At 45.0% G+C, this 18,742-nt stretch overlaps 1 protein-coding gene across 11 annotated transcripts in view; it reads right to left on the reverse strand.

Annotated features, from left to right (window-relative positions):
- Positions 1–234: 234 nt before the first annotated feature.
- The window catches only part of DAGLA (diacylglycerol lipase alpha), a 64,844-nt gene continuing 46,336 nt past the window's right edge, over positions 235–18,742 (reverse strand). For 9 of the 11 annotated variants that reach the window (XM_055721823.1, XM_055721819.1, XM_055721822.1 and 6 more), the window contains 11 exons: positions 17,849–18,008; positions 17,424–17,507; positions 17,217–17,294; positions 12,782–12,862; positions 11,368–11,510; positions 9,769–9,837; positions 8,629–8,701; positions 7,327–7,523; positions 6,802–6,931; positions 5,774–5,955; positions 235–3,264 (listed from right to left, as the gene is read on the reverse strand). In XM_055721823.1, the coding sequence (XP_055577798.1) occupies positions 2,337–3,264; positions 5,774–5,955; positions 6,802–6,931; positions 7,327–7,523; positions 8,629–8,701; positions 9,769–9,837; positions 11,368–11,510; positions 12,782–12,862; positions 17,217–17,294; positions 17,424–17,507; positions 17,849–18,008 (2,125 nt within the window). In that variant the 3' untranslated portion in view covers positions 235–2,336. The remainder of the gene's footprint in view (positions 3,265–5,773; positions 5,956–6,801; positions 6,932–7,326; positions 7,524–8,628; positions 8,702–9,768; positions 9,838–11,367; positions 11,511–12,781; positions 12,863–17,216; positions 17,295–17,423; positions 17,508–17,848; positions 18,009–18,742) is intronic. The other 2 variants (XM_055721821.1, XM_055721820.1) reach the window with 2 other exon arrangements.

An 18,742-nucleotide genomic window follows, 5' to 3' on the forward strand; every position in this document is an offset into this window, starting at 1 on the left:
TTCCCCCCTCAAAACTACCCAGTTTATTGTGCGTATTCCTGGACACCACCTTTTTAGCGTTTCTTGGGTGTGTGCAGCAATTCAGCCTTACCCTGTGGTCTGCAATAGTGGATGACCTGATGGCACTTACACAGCTGCTCTATATGAGCTCCTGAACCATAAAAGCTCTCAGCAAGGGGAACAACACTGCTCTTATCTGAAGGATCTACAAAGAAAAAAGTAACTTCTCGTTGCTCAGAATAAAAGTATTTTTCTTTTACAAAGTATTTTAAATTCAGAGGGGCTTCTTCCCTCCAATTCAAAACAGTATAGAAAAGGTCACCTTTGGAACCTAAACCACAAGGACAACATTTTACTGCCCATTTAACAAAGCTCCTGCATTTCTGAAGGCCCTGCAATGTGTAAGGAGCAGGAGACACAGGATCCCACAGTAAATTGTTAAGTGGGAGATCGGCACTTGGACACAAAGTCCAGTTCGCTTCTGTGCACCTGAAGTTATTGACATCAATGCACGCTGGTTATAAAGTGCTCCTGTTCTGGCTTGATGGCATCCGATACCCCACGCTCTGTTTGTGTGGCACCCAGGACACCACAGCCCTGACATGTGCCTGGGGCTTCAAGAGACTCTCTATGAACACAGCTAGGGATAACGGGAGCACAAGGACTTGTCATGAGCTAAGCTCCTGGGAAGCACAGCATCCCCCCGCAATGGAAATATCACAGCTAAGGAGGGGAAAGGAGGGCAATAACATCTGTGATAAGGAAGTTAAAATAGGAATTTCTTTTCCAGTGAGGGAGGACAGAGCTCCAGTGAGACTGATTGGTAACTCTGCTGAGCTTTGATATGAAGGTGTTTTGTCAATTAAAGGCTGTCTACAGGTCACAGCATGTTTAACTTTCTAGACAGGTAGTTTTTCTCCTGCTCCCATCATTAGAAAAAGTGCCTGCCTACATAGGTCTAGTAGGCTCTTCCGGGCACTGAGGCCCTGCACAGCAGTGCTCAGGTAGTTTTACTAGCAACTTGGTCACGCTTTGCAATGCAGTGTTGTGCAACAGAGGCAGACAAATGATGCACGCAGCCTCCCCCAGACTCCAACCCACTTTAAAAGCAGGGAACTTGCAGTTGTACCTGCCCATCCTCTGTCCCCCCAGTCCCCAGAGGGAACAGCACAGGAAGGAAAGAACAAACATGATTTTTGCTTAGGGAAAGCCTCCCTGTTTGCTTAATAAATACCTTCCAAAAAAGCTTAGCAGCTCTGTAAACATACAAGAAATTTCAATACTTAGTAAAAGTTCATCTTTTCCCTGAACTCCCAATGACAGAGGCTGGCATTGATCTGTGATTACTGCATATGGGTGGTGTGAGGACTCAGCAGAGTCCAGGAGAGGCTCCCAGGCTCTGCAGGGGCCTGCCAAATAACACTGGGTGTTGAGAAGCCTGTTGAATTTTTAAGCTGATCAATCCATGCAGCTCTGAGATGAGAATCCTGTCAGTCCTGCAGGAATGTTGCCAGCTCAGAGTGGTCCAGGGAACAGAGAAGTGACGATGATGACATCCAGGAGAACTCTCTTCTGGCAAAAGAGGGACATGGCAGAGGGCTTTGGCTCTTCAGAACAGTGTCCTTCCATCTCAGCAGCAGCCTGGTGGTCACTGAACACAGAAGTACTCAGGGGAGAGAAAACACAATGCCAGCCCCATTCTTGCTGCGCCTGGCCAGGGGAGGGGAGACTGCATTTGGGGAGAATACAGCCCCAATGGCTTTTAAACAGGAGTGTCCTACAAAAAGCAATCCCTGTGGAAGTGTGACGAATTGGATCTTGGGCCAGATCCAACATGGTAGTGCAACAGGGCCCAAAGTCTCAATCCGCTCATTTCCAAAACTACTGACACTGTACCAAGGGGGTGATCTGGTCTGGCCCCTTTGCTTCAGTCTATCCAATCCTCAAGCTTCAAAGAATCCACCCTGTCACCCCAGAGGATTCCCTGAAGCAGGGTATCTCACTCCCAAACTCAGCAGGTGCCCTAGGGGCAAGGAATCTGCCTCTGGAATGAAATGTGGCAGGCTGAGGTAGGGAACTTGCAACTACCTTTAGCGACTCAGACCCTCTCGGTGTAGCAGGCCTCGTGAGGCAATGCTTCCCCCAGCTGCAAGCACAGGACTCTAGCACAATCCATCCTCCAGACACCAGTGTGCCACCACTGTGTCACCCCAGAAGGAATGTTTCCAGCTGTCTCCTGCAATCCAACCTGCCCAACGACCACCTCCTCCAAGTATTATCATGCCAGCACTCAGCCTACAGGATCAGCTCTCAGAGCTGCACCCCTTTGCCCTGCACTAGAGGGCTGAAATCATGAGGTCGTCCTGCTTGACAGGGCTGGTTACATGACCAGAAGGGGTGGAAGTCCGGATTTTGTCAGTGGCCAGGCACTCCTGGCTGCTTACCCCTGTGGGAGTGATGTCCATGAGTTCTCCAGATGAGCTAAGGGGGAAAGAGGGTGAGACAGAGATGCCCGACGAAGGTTCTGTTGAGCCTGCAAACAACCTCGGGGGCTTTGGGACTAGGTTGGGTTCGTATTGTGCCCTCAACAGGATCTCCTGATCACTGACAGACTTGGGCATCTCTGCAAAGTCACTGGAACTGTCTGACACCATCATGCAGTAGATGTCCTGGAAGGAGCTGCTTTTGCTATCCAAATTAAAGAGGCTGTCTATGAACTCTGCAAACTCCAGCACTTGGGGACTGGGAACATCAGTGAGCCGTCCATTCTGGAGGGACAGCTCCTCACGAGGGGCTAAGGAAACTCGGTCCCCCTCACTGCTGGCCCCCTCCTCACTGCAGCGTCGCTGGGGGGTAGTGCCACCACTGTTGAGCGCATTGTCAGGGGGCTGAGTCTCCTGGGAGTGCTTGGAAAGGCTATCAGCAGCCAGCAGCTCTGTCCGCGAGCTGAGGGAAGGGTTCTCCTCAGGGATAACAGGGTCTATATAAAAGCAGTGCGTCTCATCCTTCTCCATGACAGCATGGAGGCTGGGGGAGCCCCGGATGCTCCGAAAACCAGAGGAGCGCCTTGAGTCAAAGCTGTAGATGGATTCATTGTCCGAGAGGCTCTCCATGGTGGCGAGAGGAGCACGACGGTCCTGCAGCTCCACAGACAGACGTTCCTTTGTATCCAGGAGAAGCAGCTCCACGGGGTCTTTCTGCACAGGAGAAAGTGGCTTTGTCTCATAAAACCCCTCCAAACTAATTTCAGAATGGGACTTGCTCCTGCAATGAGAAACAGACAATGTGAGGCTGCACCACTCCACAGAACCACAAGCTGCCAGAACAGCCAGAGGAACCAAGTCTTGGGCACAGTTTCCCATACACACTGAGGGTACGTGTCACTGCTTTAACCAGAGCCACACACAACTTCAAGAAACCTCTCATCTCTCCATCCTCCCAGATGAAAATGTTAGGTACAGTTCCTTCCCTCTGCAAAGTCAGGTTCTTGCCCTTCTCCCTTTTCTCCTGGCTAAATGTCTCCCCTCTCAAGCACCACTGACAACTATGGTTCTGCTCCCAGTGAAACTTACAGCACTTTTAACTGAAGCACCCCAAACCACGGTGCAGTCTCCACAGGTGCAGAGAAACTCCTCTCTCACCCGGCACCTCTGTATTAGAGAGGACTGAGACTAGTCTTAGTTGAAACTAGAGAGGTTGAGGACTAGCCTACAGTTAACCCACTACTTTTTCTTCTCACACTCTGGAACCATTCCAGTCAGTCTCGTGCCTTCCCCTCTTCCATGCTGGCAATCCCTACCTTACTACCACAAATGCCAGGAGGCTGTTAAGAGCACTGCCCATGACCAATTCAGCTACCATTTCAGGTAGCAAACTTTAAAATAGGTAAAAAAGCCATTTACTCAGCTTAAGACAAGTAAAGATCTTTAGAAAGATTCCAGTTGCACTAAGACTTTAAAGGATTCAGCAGGCTCCTCCAGAAAGACACAGGGAAGGAGCTCCCCACATCAGGCATGCACAAAGCCTGGGATTAGCTGCAGCCAAAACAGCAGCCCTAAAGATAAGAACTTAAGGAAATCTCTAAGAAAAGAGCCTGAGCTTGGGAGAGGACTGCGTATGTATAGGGAAAGACAAGTTAGGCCAATATTTGATCACTTTGTAACTTCTATAGAGAGTAACAGCGGTCTGAGAACAAGAAGAGGAAGCACAACACAGTAAGCTGGCTCTGACCTTAAAACAAATACAGCTAACCTACAGTTGTTTCCACTCTAGCACCTCCCTTAAGCCTCTCTGTCCTCTCTCTCATTCCTTTTCCTTTCATATCTCATATTTCCCCCCTATTCTTCCATTCGCCTCAAAGGGAAGCAGGCCCTTGGGTCTGCTCCCACACAGAAACCACCGCTCCTCTCCCTGCTGCTTGACCTAGTTCCTCTTCTCAGTCTTACTGTAGCCTTCACAAACATCAGCTGATCCCTGTTCCTGCTGTTTCGTCAGAGCTGCAGTTCTGCTTCTAAGCTCTCCTTCAAAGTCTCTGACCATTCACACCTTCTGTGATAAGAACCTTCCCTATTACTTGCTGTCTTATTTTTCTTCCGAGTTTAAATGTCACTCATTATCTCGAGAATACTCAACCTGGTCCATCACTCAGCACAGACCACCTCACCCTGCCTCTTCCCACACACAGAGCTTCCTGTTGGGTCTGTACCTGAAATCTCCACAGAAGTGCTTCCCTTGCAAAGGAATAATCCTCTCCCACCCACAATGCTGCCTTCTGTTTCCACTCACAATTCCTATTTGCCATCTCTGACTACAAACCTTCTTCCTTCTCTCATCTTCCCTATTTTGTCTGCCAATTTGCCCTACATAATGCAATTCTGTGATGGAAGTCACGTGTTCCAGCTTTGAAACAAGTCCTTGCTCACATTTTCATATCTTTTTTTTTTTTTGCTTCTTGCAAGTTTGTGGTCCTGCAACACCCCAAATGTTATCCAAAAAATCTGCAAGGAGTCTCTGCCATCAGCTCCTGGAGGAACGCTGTTCCCATACACTACAAAGAACAAGCTCTTCCAAGCCACTCTTTGTATACCTTCTAGATGTTCCTCCACCTTTCAGCCTTTTTTAGGCTACTGAAGTCAGTGCTCAGTGATGGTCTGGGTTTCAGAAAACAAGCCCTGCAGGAACACCTTCCACACTTGGAACATGCCTTTTCCCTTCACCTGTTTTCCACTGGCCTGAGCTTACTGTTCCCGTTCTCCACAAACAGGACACCAGCTGCTCTCCCCCTCACCTTTATCCAGGTTCCCAGATTGTTCTGTTTATAATATTACACAAGTCACATTATAAAGCAGCTTTAAATGCCTACATTCTGGTAAGCTTATGGCTTTCACTGCTTCACAGCTTTTGAGAATCACTGTGTAGGCTATCTCTGGGCACAAAAATCACATAGGAAAACCAGAAATTTGGCTGCAAGACTGCAAGCTTTGCCTTTATAGTTTCAGGAAAACCCCACTTGTCTGGATAAGGAGAAAAGAATGTTTCTTCCATACCATCAACTTTTAGGTTCTCCTGACTTCACCACACTCACAGATTCTTGAGCAACACAAAGGATTTTTCTCTCCCCTACCATGACACAAGACATACTGAAGTAAAAGTCCCCATAAAGGCAGTTGTTGGATCTATCCTTCCCACAAGTATTGATTGCAATGCCCCAAGAGAAAGAGGACCCACACCTAGAGCCAAGAATCCTTCAAAGAAATCAAATATATATCCTTACTTAGTACTGCTGTTCCTTCTGTCTGCTGCTACAGCTCCAGTTCCAATCTGCACTGAGGGTCCACTAGGCAAGGGCTGACTCTGGAAGATCAACTCTGGGGTGAGATCCACTTCTGTAGGACTCACCATCACTTTGGCTGCAGAAAGTAAAGCTGTTTTCCCTTTGTTGTAATTCTCCAAGACCTATTCAAGGCAGACAGAGTAGTGCTTTAGTGGAGATAGTAGCTTTGCTGTTCTCAGCTCAGGACTTTCAAATGGCTAGACCTGCCTCTGTTTCTCACCAGCACCTTCTGCAAGCACAGGAAAAGGTCTTGTGATACGGGATTATATCAATAAATTCTGACATAGTCTATCCTGTCAGAATGCCCTGCTGGAAATCCAGTGCTGGGGAGGTGATGTCAAGATGGGGCAAGGAGCAGGCTTCACAGCAGCAGGGCAGAGGGGGCTGGGAGCAACCTGGTCTGGTGGAAAGTGTCCCTGCCCATGGCAGGGGGAGATCATCTTTAAGGTCCCTTCCAACCCAAACCATTCTATGAAGTCTCCATGGTAAAGCTGCATGACTAGGAACTGCAGCTTCATGGCAGAGACCCACTCTACAGCCATTACACACACCCTCAATCACCCTTCAGACTAACAGAGGGGCTACAGCTGCAGCTTGGAGGACTTCCGTTGCAGCCTGGATTTCACCTGAGCCGCAGTCTAATGGGCAGCTTCTGAGAGAAGAAACCAAACACCACCCTACTGCATGTTATTATGACACTAAATTTGGAAAAAAGACATAGTCTGGAACTCTGGGTGCTGGGCTGGAGATCTGCATTCCATTTCCAGGCCTCATTACGTCCAACTAATAGCCTGTGACTGGCCCAGAGCACAATCTTCTTTCCTCCTCCCCTCCAAAGTACATGGTCTTGTATAAACAGTCAGCATTCCTGGGAAAGGACTACTTATCCTACGTACATAAAGGTCTGTGACAAGGCATTCATTTTCTTAGGGCACCTAGTGCCCCCTGATCCTAATTCTCTGCCTTACCTTGTTCAGCCCTTCCATGACCACGTATGGGAGGTGTTCGTGCAACATTGCCGGCGAGATGATCACTTCATTGAACGCCTTATTGTCACCCCAGATAGCAAAGTAAGTGGGATCCTCTTGCTCACAGCAACTGGAAGAGGAGTTGGGATCCAGAGGAAAAAACAAGGAGCAGGGGATGAAAGAGCAGGCCAATATTTTGGCATGCAAAAGAAAGAAACAGCAGGTTTTAGAGACAGAAAAAGCAACAGGAAACAAAAAAAAACCAAAACAGAGGGAGGAGATATTAAAGTATGCAAGCTACTGCCATCGCTCCAAAACTCTGCACTAGCCAACAGTGACATGACTATCTTTTTATTCTGACAACACAGACACAATCACTGTCACCACAAGACAGTGGAGGGGAAAAAAAAAAAGGAATTAAAAAAATCACCTCCTTGGTAGATAGGTTCCTGTCTTGGGGATTCTTTTCCAAAAGAATTTTCACCTCCACCTGTGGGCTGGCTTCACAGCTCCGCACATACTCACCAGCACTGCTCTGCAGGATGATTGTGCACCACGTGGATGATGCGGCCAGGTGGGTAAAGTGGCGTGCTTGCAGACAGGGCGATAGTCAGATCACTGGGATGGGTCCAGAGACGATTACTTGTTACTGAATTTTCTTCTGTCTCTTCAGGGAGCTCTGACTTGGGTATGCACTTTGTAGCCCCCACAATGATTCGCCACTGTCCAACACAAGAGAAAGGAAAGAGAACATTGATAAAAGAAAAACATCAAAAGAAAAGCAAAGCCATCTCACAAGACACTATTGGGAGTTTTAAACTAAGTATCTAATGCCAGAAAAAAAAAAACCAGGTCTTGTGCCCCACTTGATTAAATAATAGACCCAGAGGCAGGGATAACCCTGCCTAGGAAAGGTGTTTCTTCTTTTTACAATTTTAACCTCAGAACTAGCAACATCTCATCCTTCCTTTTTTTACTGGAGGATTTTGTAGAGTTAAGGACCTAGAGCAAGCACCAACTTGCCCACCGACTGATAACTTGGTATCTTCTGGGATAAACAAGGTAGACTGAATCTGAATTTTTAATGCACAAAACTAAGCAGAAGATTATATAACATAAACAGACAAAAGTTCTGTTTAGGCCTTTCTTTATGCACTGAAAGAAATCCTAAAAACCCTCAAAAACTCACCAAAAACACCCAGAAGCCAAAACACAAAAAACATAGAATGTTAATAAGAAAAATAAATGTAAGCTCAGTTTTCTCCCTTTACAGGTCATTTCTATAGTATTTTACCCCAAAAAATCTTAACATTTTATTGTTTTTTCCATCTCAGTGTAATGGTAAAGAAGCCTGGAGAGGAACAATTTTCCCCATTTTCTATCTCCAAAACATCAACAGACCGCTCATCCTAGAACAGCACCACCCAGACAGCACGCAGCAGTGTCTATAAGCAGATAACTGTTGTACTTGCTAGCCTGTTACCATTCGTTACTGGCCAAGAAAAGCTACAGTTGGAACACAGACACCAAAACAAGCTCGGATGAGAAAAATCTCTTGCTCAGTTATTTTAGACCTGTGATGGTGAGCTCTGAGCAAGGGAGCCAGAATCATCACACAGACTGCAGAGTGCAGCCCTTTGGTCTGACCGCTCTAGCTGCCTTCCAGCTCTTGCCATCACTCCTCTGGTTACCTAAATAATAGTCACAGTGGACCTGAGGAGACCTGGAGGGCAGAGGAAGTCTGCAGCATTGCTATGTGACACTAAACATTTACCATCACTGCTCAGAGACTCACCTTGAGGTGTCATGTCTGTCTGTTACTCTTACCTTTGGTTTGTTACTTCTTTGAAGAACATCCAGAAGCTGCCGGCGAAATCCCTCCAGCTGAGAGAGACCGATTCTGGGAAAAGAGGAAGATGCGTTTACAACAGCTGGGCTGGGAACAGGACGGTAGGGACACACAGTGCAGAACGAGAAACTGTTCTACAAAAGACACTACAAGAATGCAACAAGGCCATAATGCAGATCATTTCAGAGGTGGGTTGTGGCATCACCCAGGACCAGTAACCAGGGTTAAGAGGCAACAGGAAATCGTCATGGCAATAACAGGTATGAAATGTAATAGCAGAATCAGATCAGTGAACACAGATGTGAGAGGTCAATGGACAGATAACGAGATGATACAACCACAGAAAGAAGCGAGCAAGACAAGTATAGGATGACACAGAAGAGGGAAGGCAGAAAGATGTCACAGAGCTATATGACACCACTATACAGACTACAGGATGGACAAGATTTTGTCACAAGGTTACCAAAAGGCACATTCAATACTGTGTGGTACTTTTCCTCCAGTGAATTCTACATGCCTTATATTGTACAGACAGACACGTCACCATTTATCTGAGGTCACACAACAAGACAGAAGCAAAAGTAAAACCCAGGTTGCTCCTAGTCCAATGCCCTGCTCAGTAGAACAGGTCCTGGGAGACAATGAGAGGTGAGAAATACCAAGACACAAGAAATGAGGGAGCTGGTTCAGAGATGCAAGATGATACGGAGTAGGTATTCAGAGACAAGCAGTACAAAATGAGATGACAGTGCCTCTAGTGCAGGGCAGAGCGTGAAGAGGTCTGAGAAAACACAGGCAACCAGGAAGATGGCACTGACATGTCAGATACTGCAGTGAGTATTATTACAGAGGCAGGATAGTCACCCTTCTCTTTCATACAGGCAGCTGAGAGACAGGGGGGAATATGCCTGTAAAAGTGTGTGTGAAACACCAATACAGGTGCCCAGGTAAAAGATGCAGCAATACAGGTAACTATGAAGACAAGTAAGAAGCATACAAGGACAGGTTAATGAGGAAACTAGAGACAGAGATGAGCTCGATGCTTCTGATAGGAAACAGGTGACTTTAGTGTAGAACAGCAGATATTCATCAAGAAATTCAGACACTTCTCAACTTGCCTGGGCACTAGATCTTTGCCAAGCACGACTGCAGTCACAAACTCTTTTGAATACTCCATGGCATCCTCACTGGAAGAGAAACAGGACCAAGAAGAAGCAGTGTTTCACTAGCAGCAAACTGGCACTTCATTCCCAATTTGCCACTGGTGTCCCAGAGGTTACTAAGTAGTGAACCAGGGTCATAAAAACCACATCCCAAGCCACTCAGCCCAAATAAGGCTTTTAAGACTTGCACCTTGATAAAGAAAAGCCTGAAATTCACATCCCATGCCCTAAGCAACATTACTTTGGCTCTGAATATACTTGGAAAAGGAAGTACTTGAACTCAATGCCTCATTTTCCAACAGTTTGGGAATGGCCAGGACAGCAGAAGGGAAGAGGATATACCATGCTCCTGAGGCAACTTTACAAAGACACTGTAGAACTAAGACTGCCACTTTCTGCAGCAACCTGAATACCAAGACAAGAGGGAATTAAGGCTTCCACTCTGAACTGGTTCTGCAATCAGCTACCTTCCCACAGATCTTTTGAACCAGTTACTACAGGCAGAGGCTGCATCATTGACCTAGAGATGACCCTGGGCATGACACACAGTGCAACAAAAGTGTGACAGTCGGAGGCACCTCCCTGAACTCAAACAGCTGAGGCAATGCAGCACAGCTTGGCCCAAGCTATTGAGGAGCAGAAGCTCTGAGCAGAAGGCTATAAAACTCTCATGAAACATTCTACAGAGCAACTCCTCTATAGCTGCAGAAGGCCAGGGATTACTATCATAACAAGGCATGCTGATATTCAGATTCATTAGTGGGATAGTTTAAAACCCTTGGCTGCTCCTGGAACATGATACAGTTACTATCACAAGAAGCTTCTGATAATCCATAGCCGATTTCAAGTGCCCTCATGACATCTGTCATGACTAGAAAGACTTTATCTCACTTCACAGCAATCAAGTGGGATGTTTTTGTTTGACTGTCATGTAAATAATGTGACCAGCAGGTCTGTTCCAATTCACAGTGGGAGGAACTCACCATACCTCTCTGCAGAGCTCTGAGGCAGCTACCCTAGATTCCCCCTGTAGTCGAGGGAGAGAAACAGGCACACAAGAAGCACCATCCCTCTGATCTATTTTAGGCACCCACATTACAATGACAGAAATCACACCCCAGAAGTGCCAGTTTCTTTGTCAGCTGCAAAAGGAGTCCAAACAACTAGATCAACTGATGCAGGCATCTACACTTGGTCAAGTATCTCCTTATTGTACATCTATTCACAGCAGATGGGGAGAGGACACAGTGGCACTGTGCAGAGAATATGGAAATTGCACCCCATCCACTCAACCTGCATTTTCTGCTAGTCAGGGTGAAATTAGAGCTAGAGCCACAGGCAGCTAACTCATAAACCAGAATATCTGGGCGAGCAGCCACCTGCCATCATAACCTAAACTCCAAACTAACACAGAGCAAAGGCTGCCAACATCCCTCAGCTCCCATAGACGGCCTCTCCATTTTTCTGCGTGCTTCTCAGAGCATCACAAACAGGATCTGACCCAGCTACGACACCCCCACTCTCTCCCACCAGTCCTCCTGCCCCGACACCTACCTCAGCAGCCCACCTGGGGGAGAATAGGCAAAGCACTTCAGTGATGGATACTGTGGACGCAAGAGGAAGGACAGGATGGCAGCCGTGCCAGCCCCTAGGGAATGACCAACCACAATCAGGCCATAGTGCTTTGTTCCTCTCCCCTGAAAACAACAACAAAAAAAGAAAAAAAAGAAATTGAAGTCAGACTGAAAGGTAAGTCCACAACCCCCAAAATCTGTCCCATTCCCCAAGCATCTGTTGCTGGCAACTGTAAAAAACAAAGTACCAGGCTAGATGAACCTTCAGTAGGACTTGGGACAGCACATGTTCTGGCCATAGCACTTTTTCAGATATTCTTCAGAGTTCAGCTTCAGACAGTATTTAATTTTCTACATATAAGCCAGCTGCTCTCTCTCATACTAATCAAGCTCTTTCTGTCCTTGTAGGTCAGGTCCAATTAGTTTCACTATTCTTCACCAATTAGAATTTGGACCCGCTATACATACAGCCAGCTTCAAGCAGAACAGAATGTGGTACTTATTATCATGCACAGGAGACAACCAAAGTATAGAGCTTTGAATGTCACTATATCCTCACCAGTCAGGTAGCAAATGAGTTCTTTGACATCAGGAAAAATTCCTCAGCTAACAGCTCACTGAAAACCAAATTTCACTTTCCAGGAAGAGAGCAATAAAGTACCGTGCACAAAGAATTCACACATGCCTGTGTATCTCTCTCTACACGTACCAAACATCACCAGGCAGACACTTCAGTGTCGGCTGGTATGACACTCAAATTTCAGGGAACCATCGAGGCTTTTATCCCTTTTTTTCTTTCTCCCTTGAGCTACTGCTAATTTCCCCGTGGGCACTGCTCAGGCCAAAGGCACTCTTTGGGCTTGAGGAAAGGACAGCTGTCTGACAGCAGGAAATCAGGTGGTTCACAAGTTCCCTCCTCAGTGGGCTGTGCTCTTACTGACATACAAACTAAGGTAAGCTGCTTTGTAATGTCTCTCTTGGGTTCTCCAATAGCTCTCTATCGCAAGAAATGTGCACACACAGGCAGTCTGCACGGCATCCCGTTGCCGTCTCCAAAGAGAATCTCCATAGAGATGAGATTTTAGTTCCTGTTGATCTGGTTTTAATGTTCCCTGTCCTGCAATGCCACCAAATGGGACTTCCTGCCTTAGCTTTGCCTGGGAAAAAAAAAAATTATCCCGAGTTCTGCAGTATTGGTGGTTTCAAAAGAAAAAAGCCTTGGGGGAATAAGTAACTAGTTGCCTGCCTGGCAATCAGGAGGAATAGGAACTGAAGGAAGATTTTAGAAGTCAGTACAACAGATTTGGGAACATCAAAGTAACCCTAAAATCAGTTTTTTAGGGAAATTTCATCTTTTTTATAGCCTACAAAGGTAGAATAAAACTAATACTCACTAAGTCTCGTCCAAAAGCTTGAGAAAGCACCATTTCTTGCTCCAATTTCTTCTTGATGTACTCAGCAGATAGCACCATTCCCTGAGGGAAACATCAAGACAGAACAGGATGTAAACAGCTATGGATCAGCCCTGATCTAAACATCTAGCAGACGCTATACTGCCCCAAATGCTGTATAAGCTCTTGAGTGCCACACAGCATGTGTCCAGGTTGAGGAAGAATACTGACTCCACGTTTAGGAATAGACTTCATTAGGCAGATGTCGTGGCTCACTGATTACCGGAGCCACAATCTGTTTACGAGTAATGACAGTTCTTAAATGAAGTTAATACTCAAAGGCCCTATTCCTGGGCTCATGGTACAAAGTCCAGAAAAAAGCCAAACCCAACCCAAAAAACACCCACCACCACAAAACCCACTTAAATGTAAGGTTGTGTGGCTGGTAGCTCAGCAGACACTGGGACCTGCACTAGAACAGAGAAACAAACTGATTTTGTGCATGCCACTGCCTTAACTGCAAACCTGTACTCTTCCATTTAGATCTGTGGATGAAAGCATGAACTAGCCCAGCAAGTTCACAGGGAAAATACAAATACCAAGACACTACTAGAGGGGGGAAAGTGGTAGCACTATCAGTATAGTAAGAGCTATTGATGACTGGAGAAAGCAGCAACTAGTAAGGAGATTCAGCTGTCAAAGGACATTAATCACAAGTTGTTAAGGTTTTTTATTCACTAGAAGCTAAGAACTGCTGGAAGATGGGAAACAAGCCGACAGTCTGGTTCTAAACATTTATCTTCTCTGCTGACGGCTGCATCTGAAGAGTGCTTCTCCCCCTGTGTAATAATTACAAATGCAGTTGATCTGTTATAAAGAAGCAACTAGAATGTGGTCTGTTGCATAAATTCTTGGTCATGCCTTTGCTACAGTTTAATCAATGATAAGCAAGCCTGAACTACAAAGGCTGAAAAACAGTGATGTAGTCCAGGGTGAACACTGGTAAACAGAAATCATCTACTCTAATTCAGTGATTACAGACCTCAAATAATTCATGCTGCCTGGGTTGGTCAAAAACCAGGGGAGATCATCTCCTTTGCTATTTTCCATGACGCCCCTACCTGAAAACAGTTTAAGTACAAAGCGAACATTACTGAGCGCTGTTTAATGTCAGACACAGAAGAATTCATGGCCCTCTCAAAAAGCAAAGAAACATGGAATTTTCAAAGTCCTCAATATCAAACACAACATCAAACCCAATCTGACTACTGAAAAGCAAGAGCAGAGCACAGGTGATTCTGCAGAGCCTGAAATGGGTAAATCTATAAATGGGACATCTGTAACACCACCATCATTATCAAAAAGCAGATGCCATGGTACTTCATGCCTGTGTTCAGATGTCTCAGCAGCTAGCCAGCTTCCACTGCATTCAGGAGAGGCTCCATTGCCAACTCTAATGAGAAGTGAATGGCAGACGACTTATATAAATTTCTAACGTGAATTTCGGATTCTATTTTTGAAAAGCATGACCTAAATCCATGGTGATATTATTAATGGGCTGTTAGTCAGCCTTATAGGTATATTTTTGGTAATTAAAGTGTATTCTAATATAGACAGTGATTTTAATATTACGAAATGAGACTTATCACCACAAAGTTACATTTAGACTTCCCGTTACAGTGGACACCGTTTCATAAGTTTCAAACTAATAAAACTATCCGGGCTTCATTTTCAACCCTCACACATAAAAAGCCAAGCAGACTGGAGGATCTAGGACAAGTGGAAGGGAAATGTTCTGTATTGCTTTGCAGTCTGAAGGCATGAAACTGCTCTGAGGTATTTTAAGTGTGTGTGTGTGTGTGAAAATTCACAGAGGGGGTCTATTTGGTAAAGAGCTTGAAAGTTATTGCTATTACTGACTGTTCTATCAAACTGGTGAGAGCTCTTATCATGGCTGAGCTTTCAGGGCTTCCTTCTAGCAGCTACTACTTGTCATCCCACTTGGCTCTACACCAGGAAAACAAACCTCCATAACATGATCGTTTTAGTAGCTTTGTTCTATACAAGTTCAACAGAATTAAGTATAGATTCATATGCTTGACTTATGATTATTTTAGAATTCATTTTATTATAAAATCAGTAGATTTCAAAAAAATGTGAAGCTTTTTTCCCCCCATTTAATTTCCCCTCCAAATTGTGACAATCCCTTTTTTTTTTTTTTTTGCCTGCTAACCCATAAACCTTAGTTACAGCTATGTTTCTTTGATCCAAAATAGCTCAGAGACCTAATATATATTTTAACTGTGGCATTTGCAGCATCCCAAGCAATCAAACACTTTCAGCTATGGTACCAGTGGAGTGATAAGGAGGCTCATGTAAACATCAAGAGTTTTAATTTGTAGAATGTCTGATCAACACCGCGTGAAGCACAGTGACAGGCGGGCTCCGCAGGTGGAGATAACAGGCCATGCCAGCCTGCTGGGTGTGCGTGACAGAATCAGCAAGAAAAATAACAGAAATCAAACAACTGACAGGGAGCTCTCGAACGGCCAAGTACTTTTCTCCAAATTAAATGTGTTAGCAAAACACTTCATTTATTTTTGTATTAAAGTTGACTTCTGGACATTAAAAATGCATTAAGGCAGACATTTTTAAATTCTATTATCTCCATTAGTTCCCCTCAGGAATCAACAGTACGTTATTGCCTGAAGATTAATATTGATAATAATTTAAGATAAAGCTGTATCTCTGTACTAGCAACAATCAAGAAAGAAATCACACAAAGGCCATATAGAAACTCAACATAGAACAAAGGGAATGACCTGATAATGTTTCGTATTAGTCACTGGCACGTGAGCGTTTTCACATACAGATCAAAGGGAAGCCAGCTTCTGCAAGGGTTTGTTACCGGCTTTTCTGCACATTAAAAAGAGAACAGATTCCCCCCTTCCTTCCCTTTGGTGTCCTTTGACATTTCTCTCTGTACCAACTGTCGATTACACGAATTGTCCAAAGTAATTTTGAGCTAAATGAACGTGTACAACAGCAATGTCACATTGTAACAGCCTAACAGCAACAATGTAGCAACAATGTAGCTGCATAACAGCAACAATTTAACTGCCCAATGGCAACAATGTAGCAACACTGGAAGTGCCTAAATGACAACAATGTAGCAACAATGTAACCACCTAATGCAATGGAGCAACCATGTAATTGTCTAATGGCAACAGTGTGGCAACAGTGTAGCCACCTAATGGCAACAATGTAACTGCCCAACAGCGACAATGTAACCATCATGTTACCATTGACTGCCACACTTCAGAAGTATTAAACAAATAGAATTTTGTCACACAACTGATGGTAACAATTCACATCACTAAACATCTCTGTTACGTGCGTTTCCATAAAATGTCCCAGGGTAAATTGCCAGGTTGATTAAATTTCTCATTCGGGGGGAAACAAAGGAAATAGGCATCAGCCAAACAGGGGGCACACAACACTTTTTGAAAAGATCTGCTGCTCTGGGAGGCTAGGAGCCCACAGAGCCCACACACCTTCTCAAGTAGCCACTTCTCTATCAGACCCACATCCAGCTAAGCACTGAAGTACGCAGCTGTCTACCAGCTGCTAACACTCTGCTTCCTAAAGTGAAGCATCAAAGCACAGGGAAGAGGTCTGGCATTCAGGCAGGACATCATGAATAAAGCAGGAGCTCCCAGCTCATGGCTCCAAGCAGCTAGAAACCTGATGTCCCTCCCTGAAGGGACCCTGACGAGACGATCAGCAACATCACCTCCTTGCAGCCACATTTCCAACAGCCGCTACATTCCTTCCAACACAGAGTTTGTATTTTTCTTTCCCCAACCTGGCACTGCATCTTGAGAGGCTGCCAAATTCCTGATAATCTTAAAACTCAGCATGCGTGTCATTACTTTGCTGGACTGGGGCAAAGGTCAGCTCTATAGTAAATTGATTTAATCAGCCCAGCCCTGATCACTAACACAGACATATAGCATCAGTCTAATTACAGAGGCAAGTCCTGCCAGGATCCTTTTGTGAGGGTCAGTGCAACAATCCTCTTGCAACAGAACTTCAAAACGCATTTTCAAGGTTTGATTGCAAATTCTGAAAAGGTCATTGGGAAACAAAGTAATCTGAATTACTCCCAATAGTTTTGCTCTAGGTCCCCACAGATGCCTTTTACTGTTTGGTTTTTACTAATTGTATGGGGTTTTTAATTACACACGTAGTGATTGTAACTGTTACAGCTAAGGATTTTTAACACCTCAAAGCCATTTCACTGCAGTTATGTAACACCCTTCTTAAAAGCACCTCAAGCAATTAAGGCCATTCTTTTTTTGCCTGTAATTAAAAAGTCAAAACACTAGAAAAAGAAGTGGTTCTCCTTTTTCATTTTGGTTTGTTTTCTTTTACACACCTTGTGTCCCAGCCACGTTCCGTGGTGACCCTCAACTGGAAGGCGCTCTGCATCCCCAGTTAGGTCCGTCAGGGCATCCTGGAAGAAAACCAGTCACCGCGCTACAGGTAAGTCACACACCAAGCGTGAGTCAGGAAGGTCTCAGACTCTCCCAAAAGTCTGCCAGGGTGGCCAAGGGTATTTGAGGCCACTGCACAATGCACTTACTTTTGGAGACAGAGTTCCTCTGATACTAATGACCACCTTCTTCTTATCATGGTCCACAGCCACATAGAAAGGTGTTTCATAAACCTGGAAAAGATCCTGTACTGTAACCATCATTTGAGACATTCCTGTTTAATTATTCCTGCTCAGGGAAAAGGAAACGGAGCAGTGTGACAGGCTATGCTTTATGCATAAGCACTCCTCCGAATGATCTGAGTTTTCGTACTAGCATCTGTTTCTGTCCAAGTGGCAGAATTTCTTGATGGAGAGAGGGGACAGGAAGCTCTAGGGTCATCCAAAAGAAAAAAAAAAAAAAAAAGGCTTAAGTTTCCTTTTTTGTATCACTATGCCTGGAAGTATGTGAATCCCATTAGGAAGAGCCTTAGAAACAGCCCCCAAATGTGAAGGGAGTTGCAGATTCTCCTTACTGCATCATGGCAAGATGTGTAAACAATGTCCACCGAGGTCATATTCTCATCCAAGAAGTGGCGCCGGATGGCGATGGCATTGCAGCCACAGCAATTATCCTCTTCAATGGTGACACTAGGTGCATAGCGGGGCCGTGAAGGACAGAGACAGCAACATCTGCTGAAGAAAAAAAAATAGCTTTGAGGAAAAGCAGAACGTGGAAGTGACCAGTTTTAGGGTGGAATGCCTAGAGATAAGGGAAAGACAGACCTTGCATGCCACACTGGCCTCATCTCAACAACAGTGATTTCTTTCACTTGTAGGAGCTCTTGCACAAAACAGCACACAACTTGTGTTTCAGCCTCAAAAAAGGGCCCCGGGATCAGATGCAGTTTTCCTTCTGAGCACCAGAGAGAGCTCCAGTGTAACCAGTCCCCAAGGAATCAATGCATGATGGGGCTGGGATCCCTCCTCAAGGGATACTGCACTTCATAGCGCAGTCCTACATAGCTTCAACACCCAAAGCAGCTAGAATTTACTGAGATCTAGATCTATTTATAACAAAAAAAAGAACACAGGTCTAGAATAATTCTAGAACAAACACAGAAGCACAGATTCTTTTCCTTCTTTCCCTTATGAGACACTTCACAAATAAAAGTACTCAAAAGGAAATATGTTCCTCCTAATAGCTTCAGCACAGAAGTTGCCTGCGTAAGTGCAAAAAGCTCAACCCCAAAGAGAATCCGATGACAGCATTATGGCAGCTGAAAGCAAACATTTAAAACAATGCAATCTTGAACTGAACTACAGCAATGCCTCCATGAGGTGAGCACTATACAGCATGGCAGAAAAAACCCCAATTAGTCATAGAGAACACAGCACAAACTCTGGCCAAGTTTTGCCAATGCTTTAAT

The sequence above is a fragment of the Falco cherrug genome, chromosome 10 (assembly GCF_023634085.1).
Source record: "Falco cherrug isolate bFalChe1 chromosome 10, bFalChe1.pri, whole genome shotgun sequence".
NCBI lineage: Eukaryota > Metazoa > Chordata > Aves > Falconiformes > Falconidae > Falco > Falco cherrug.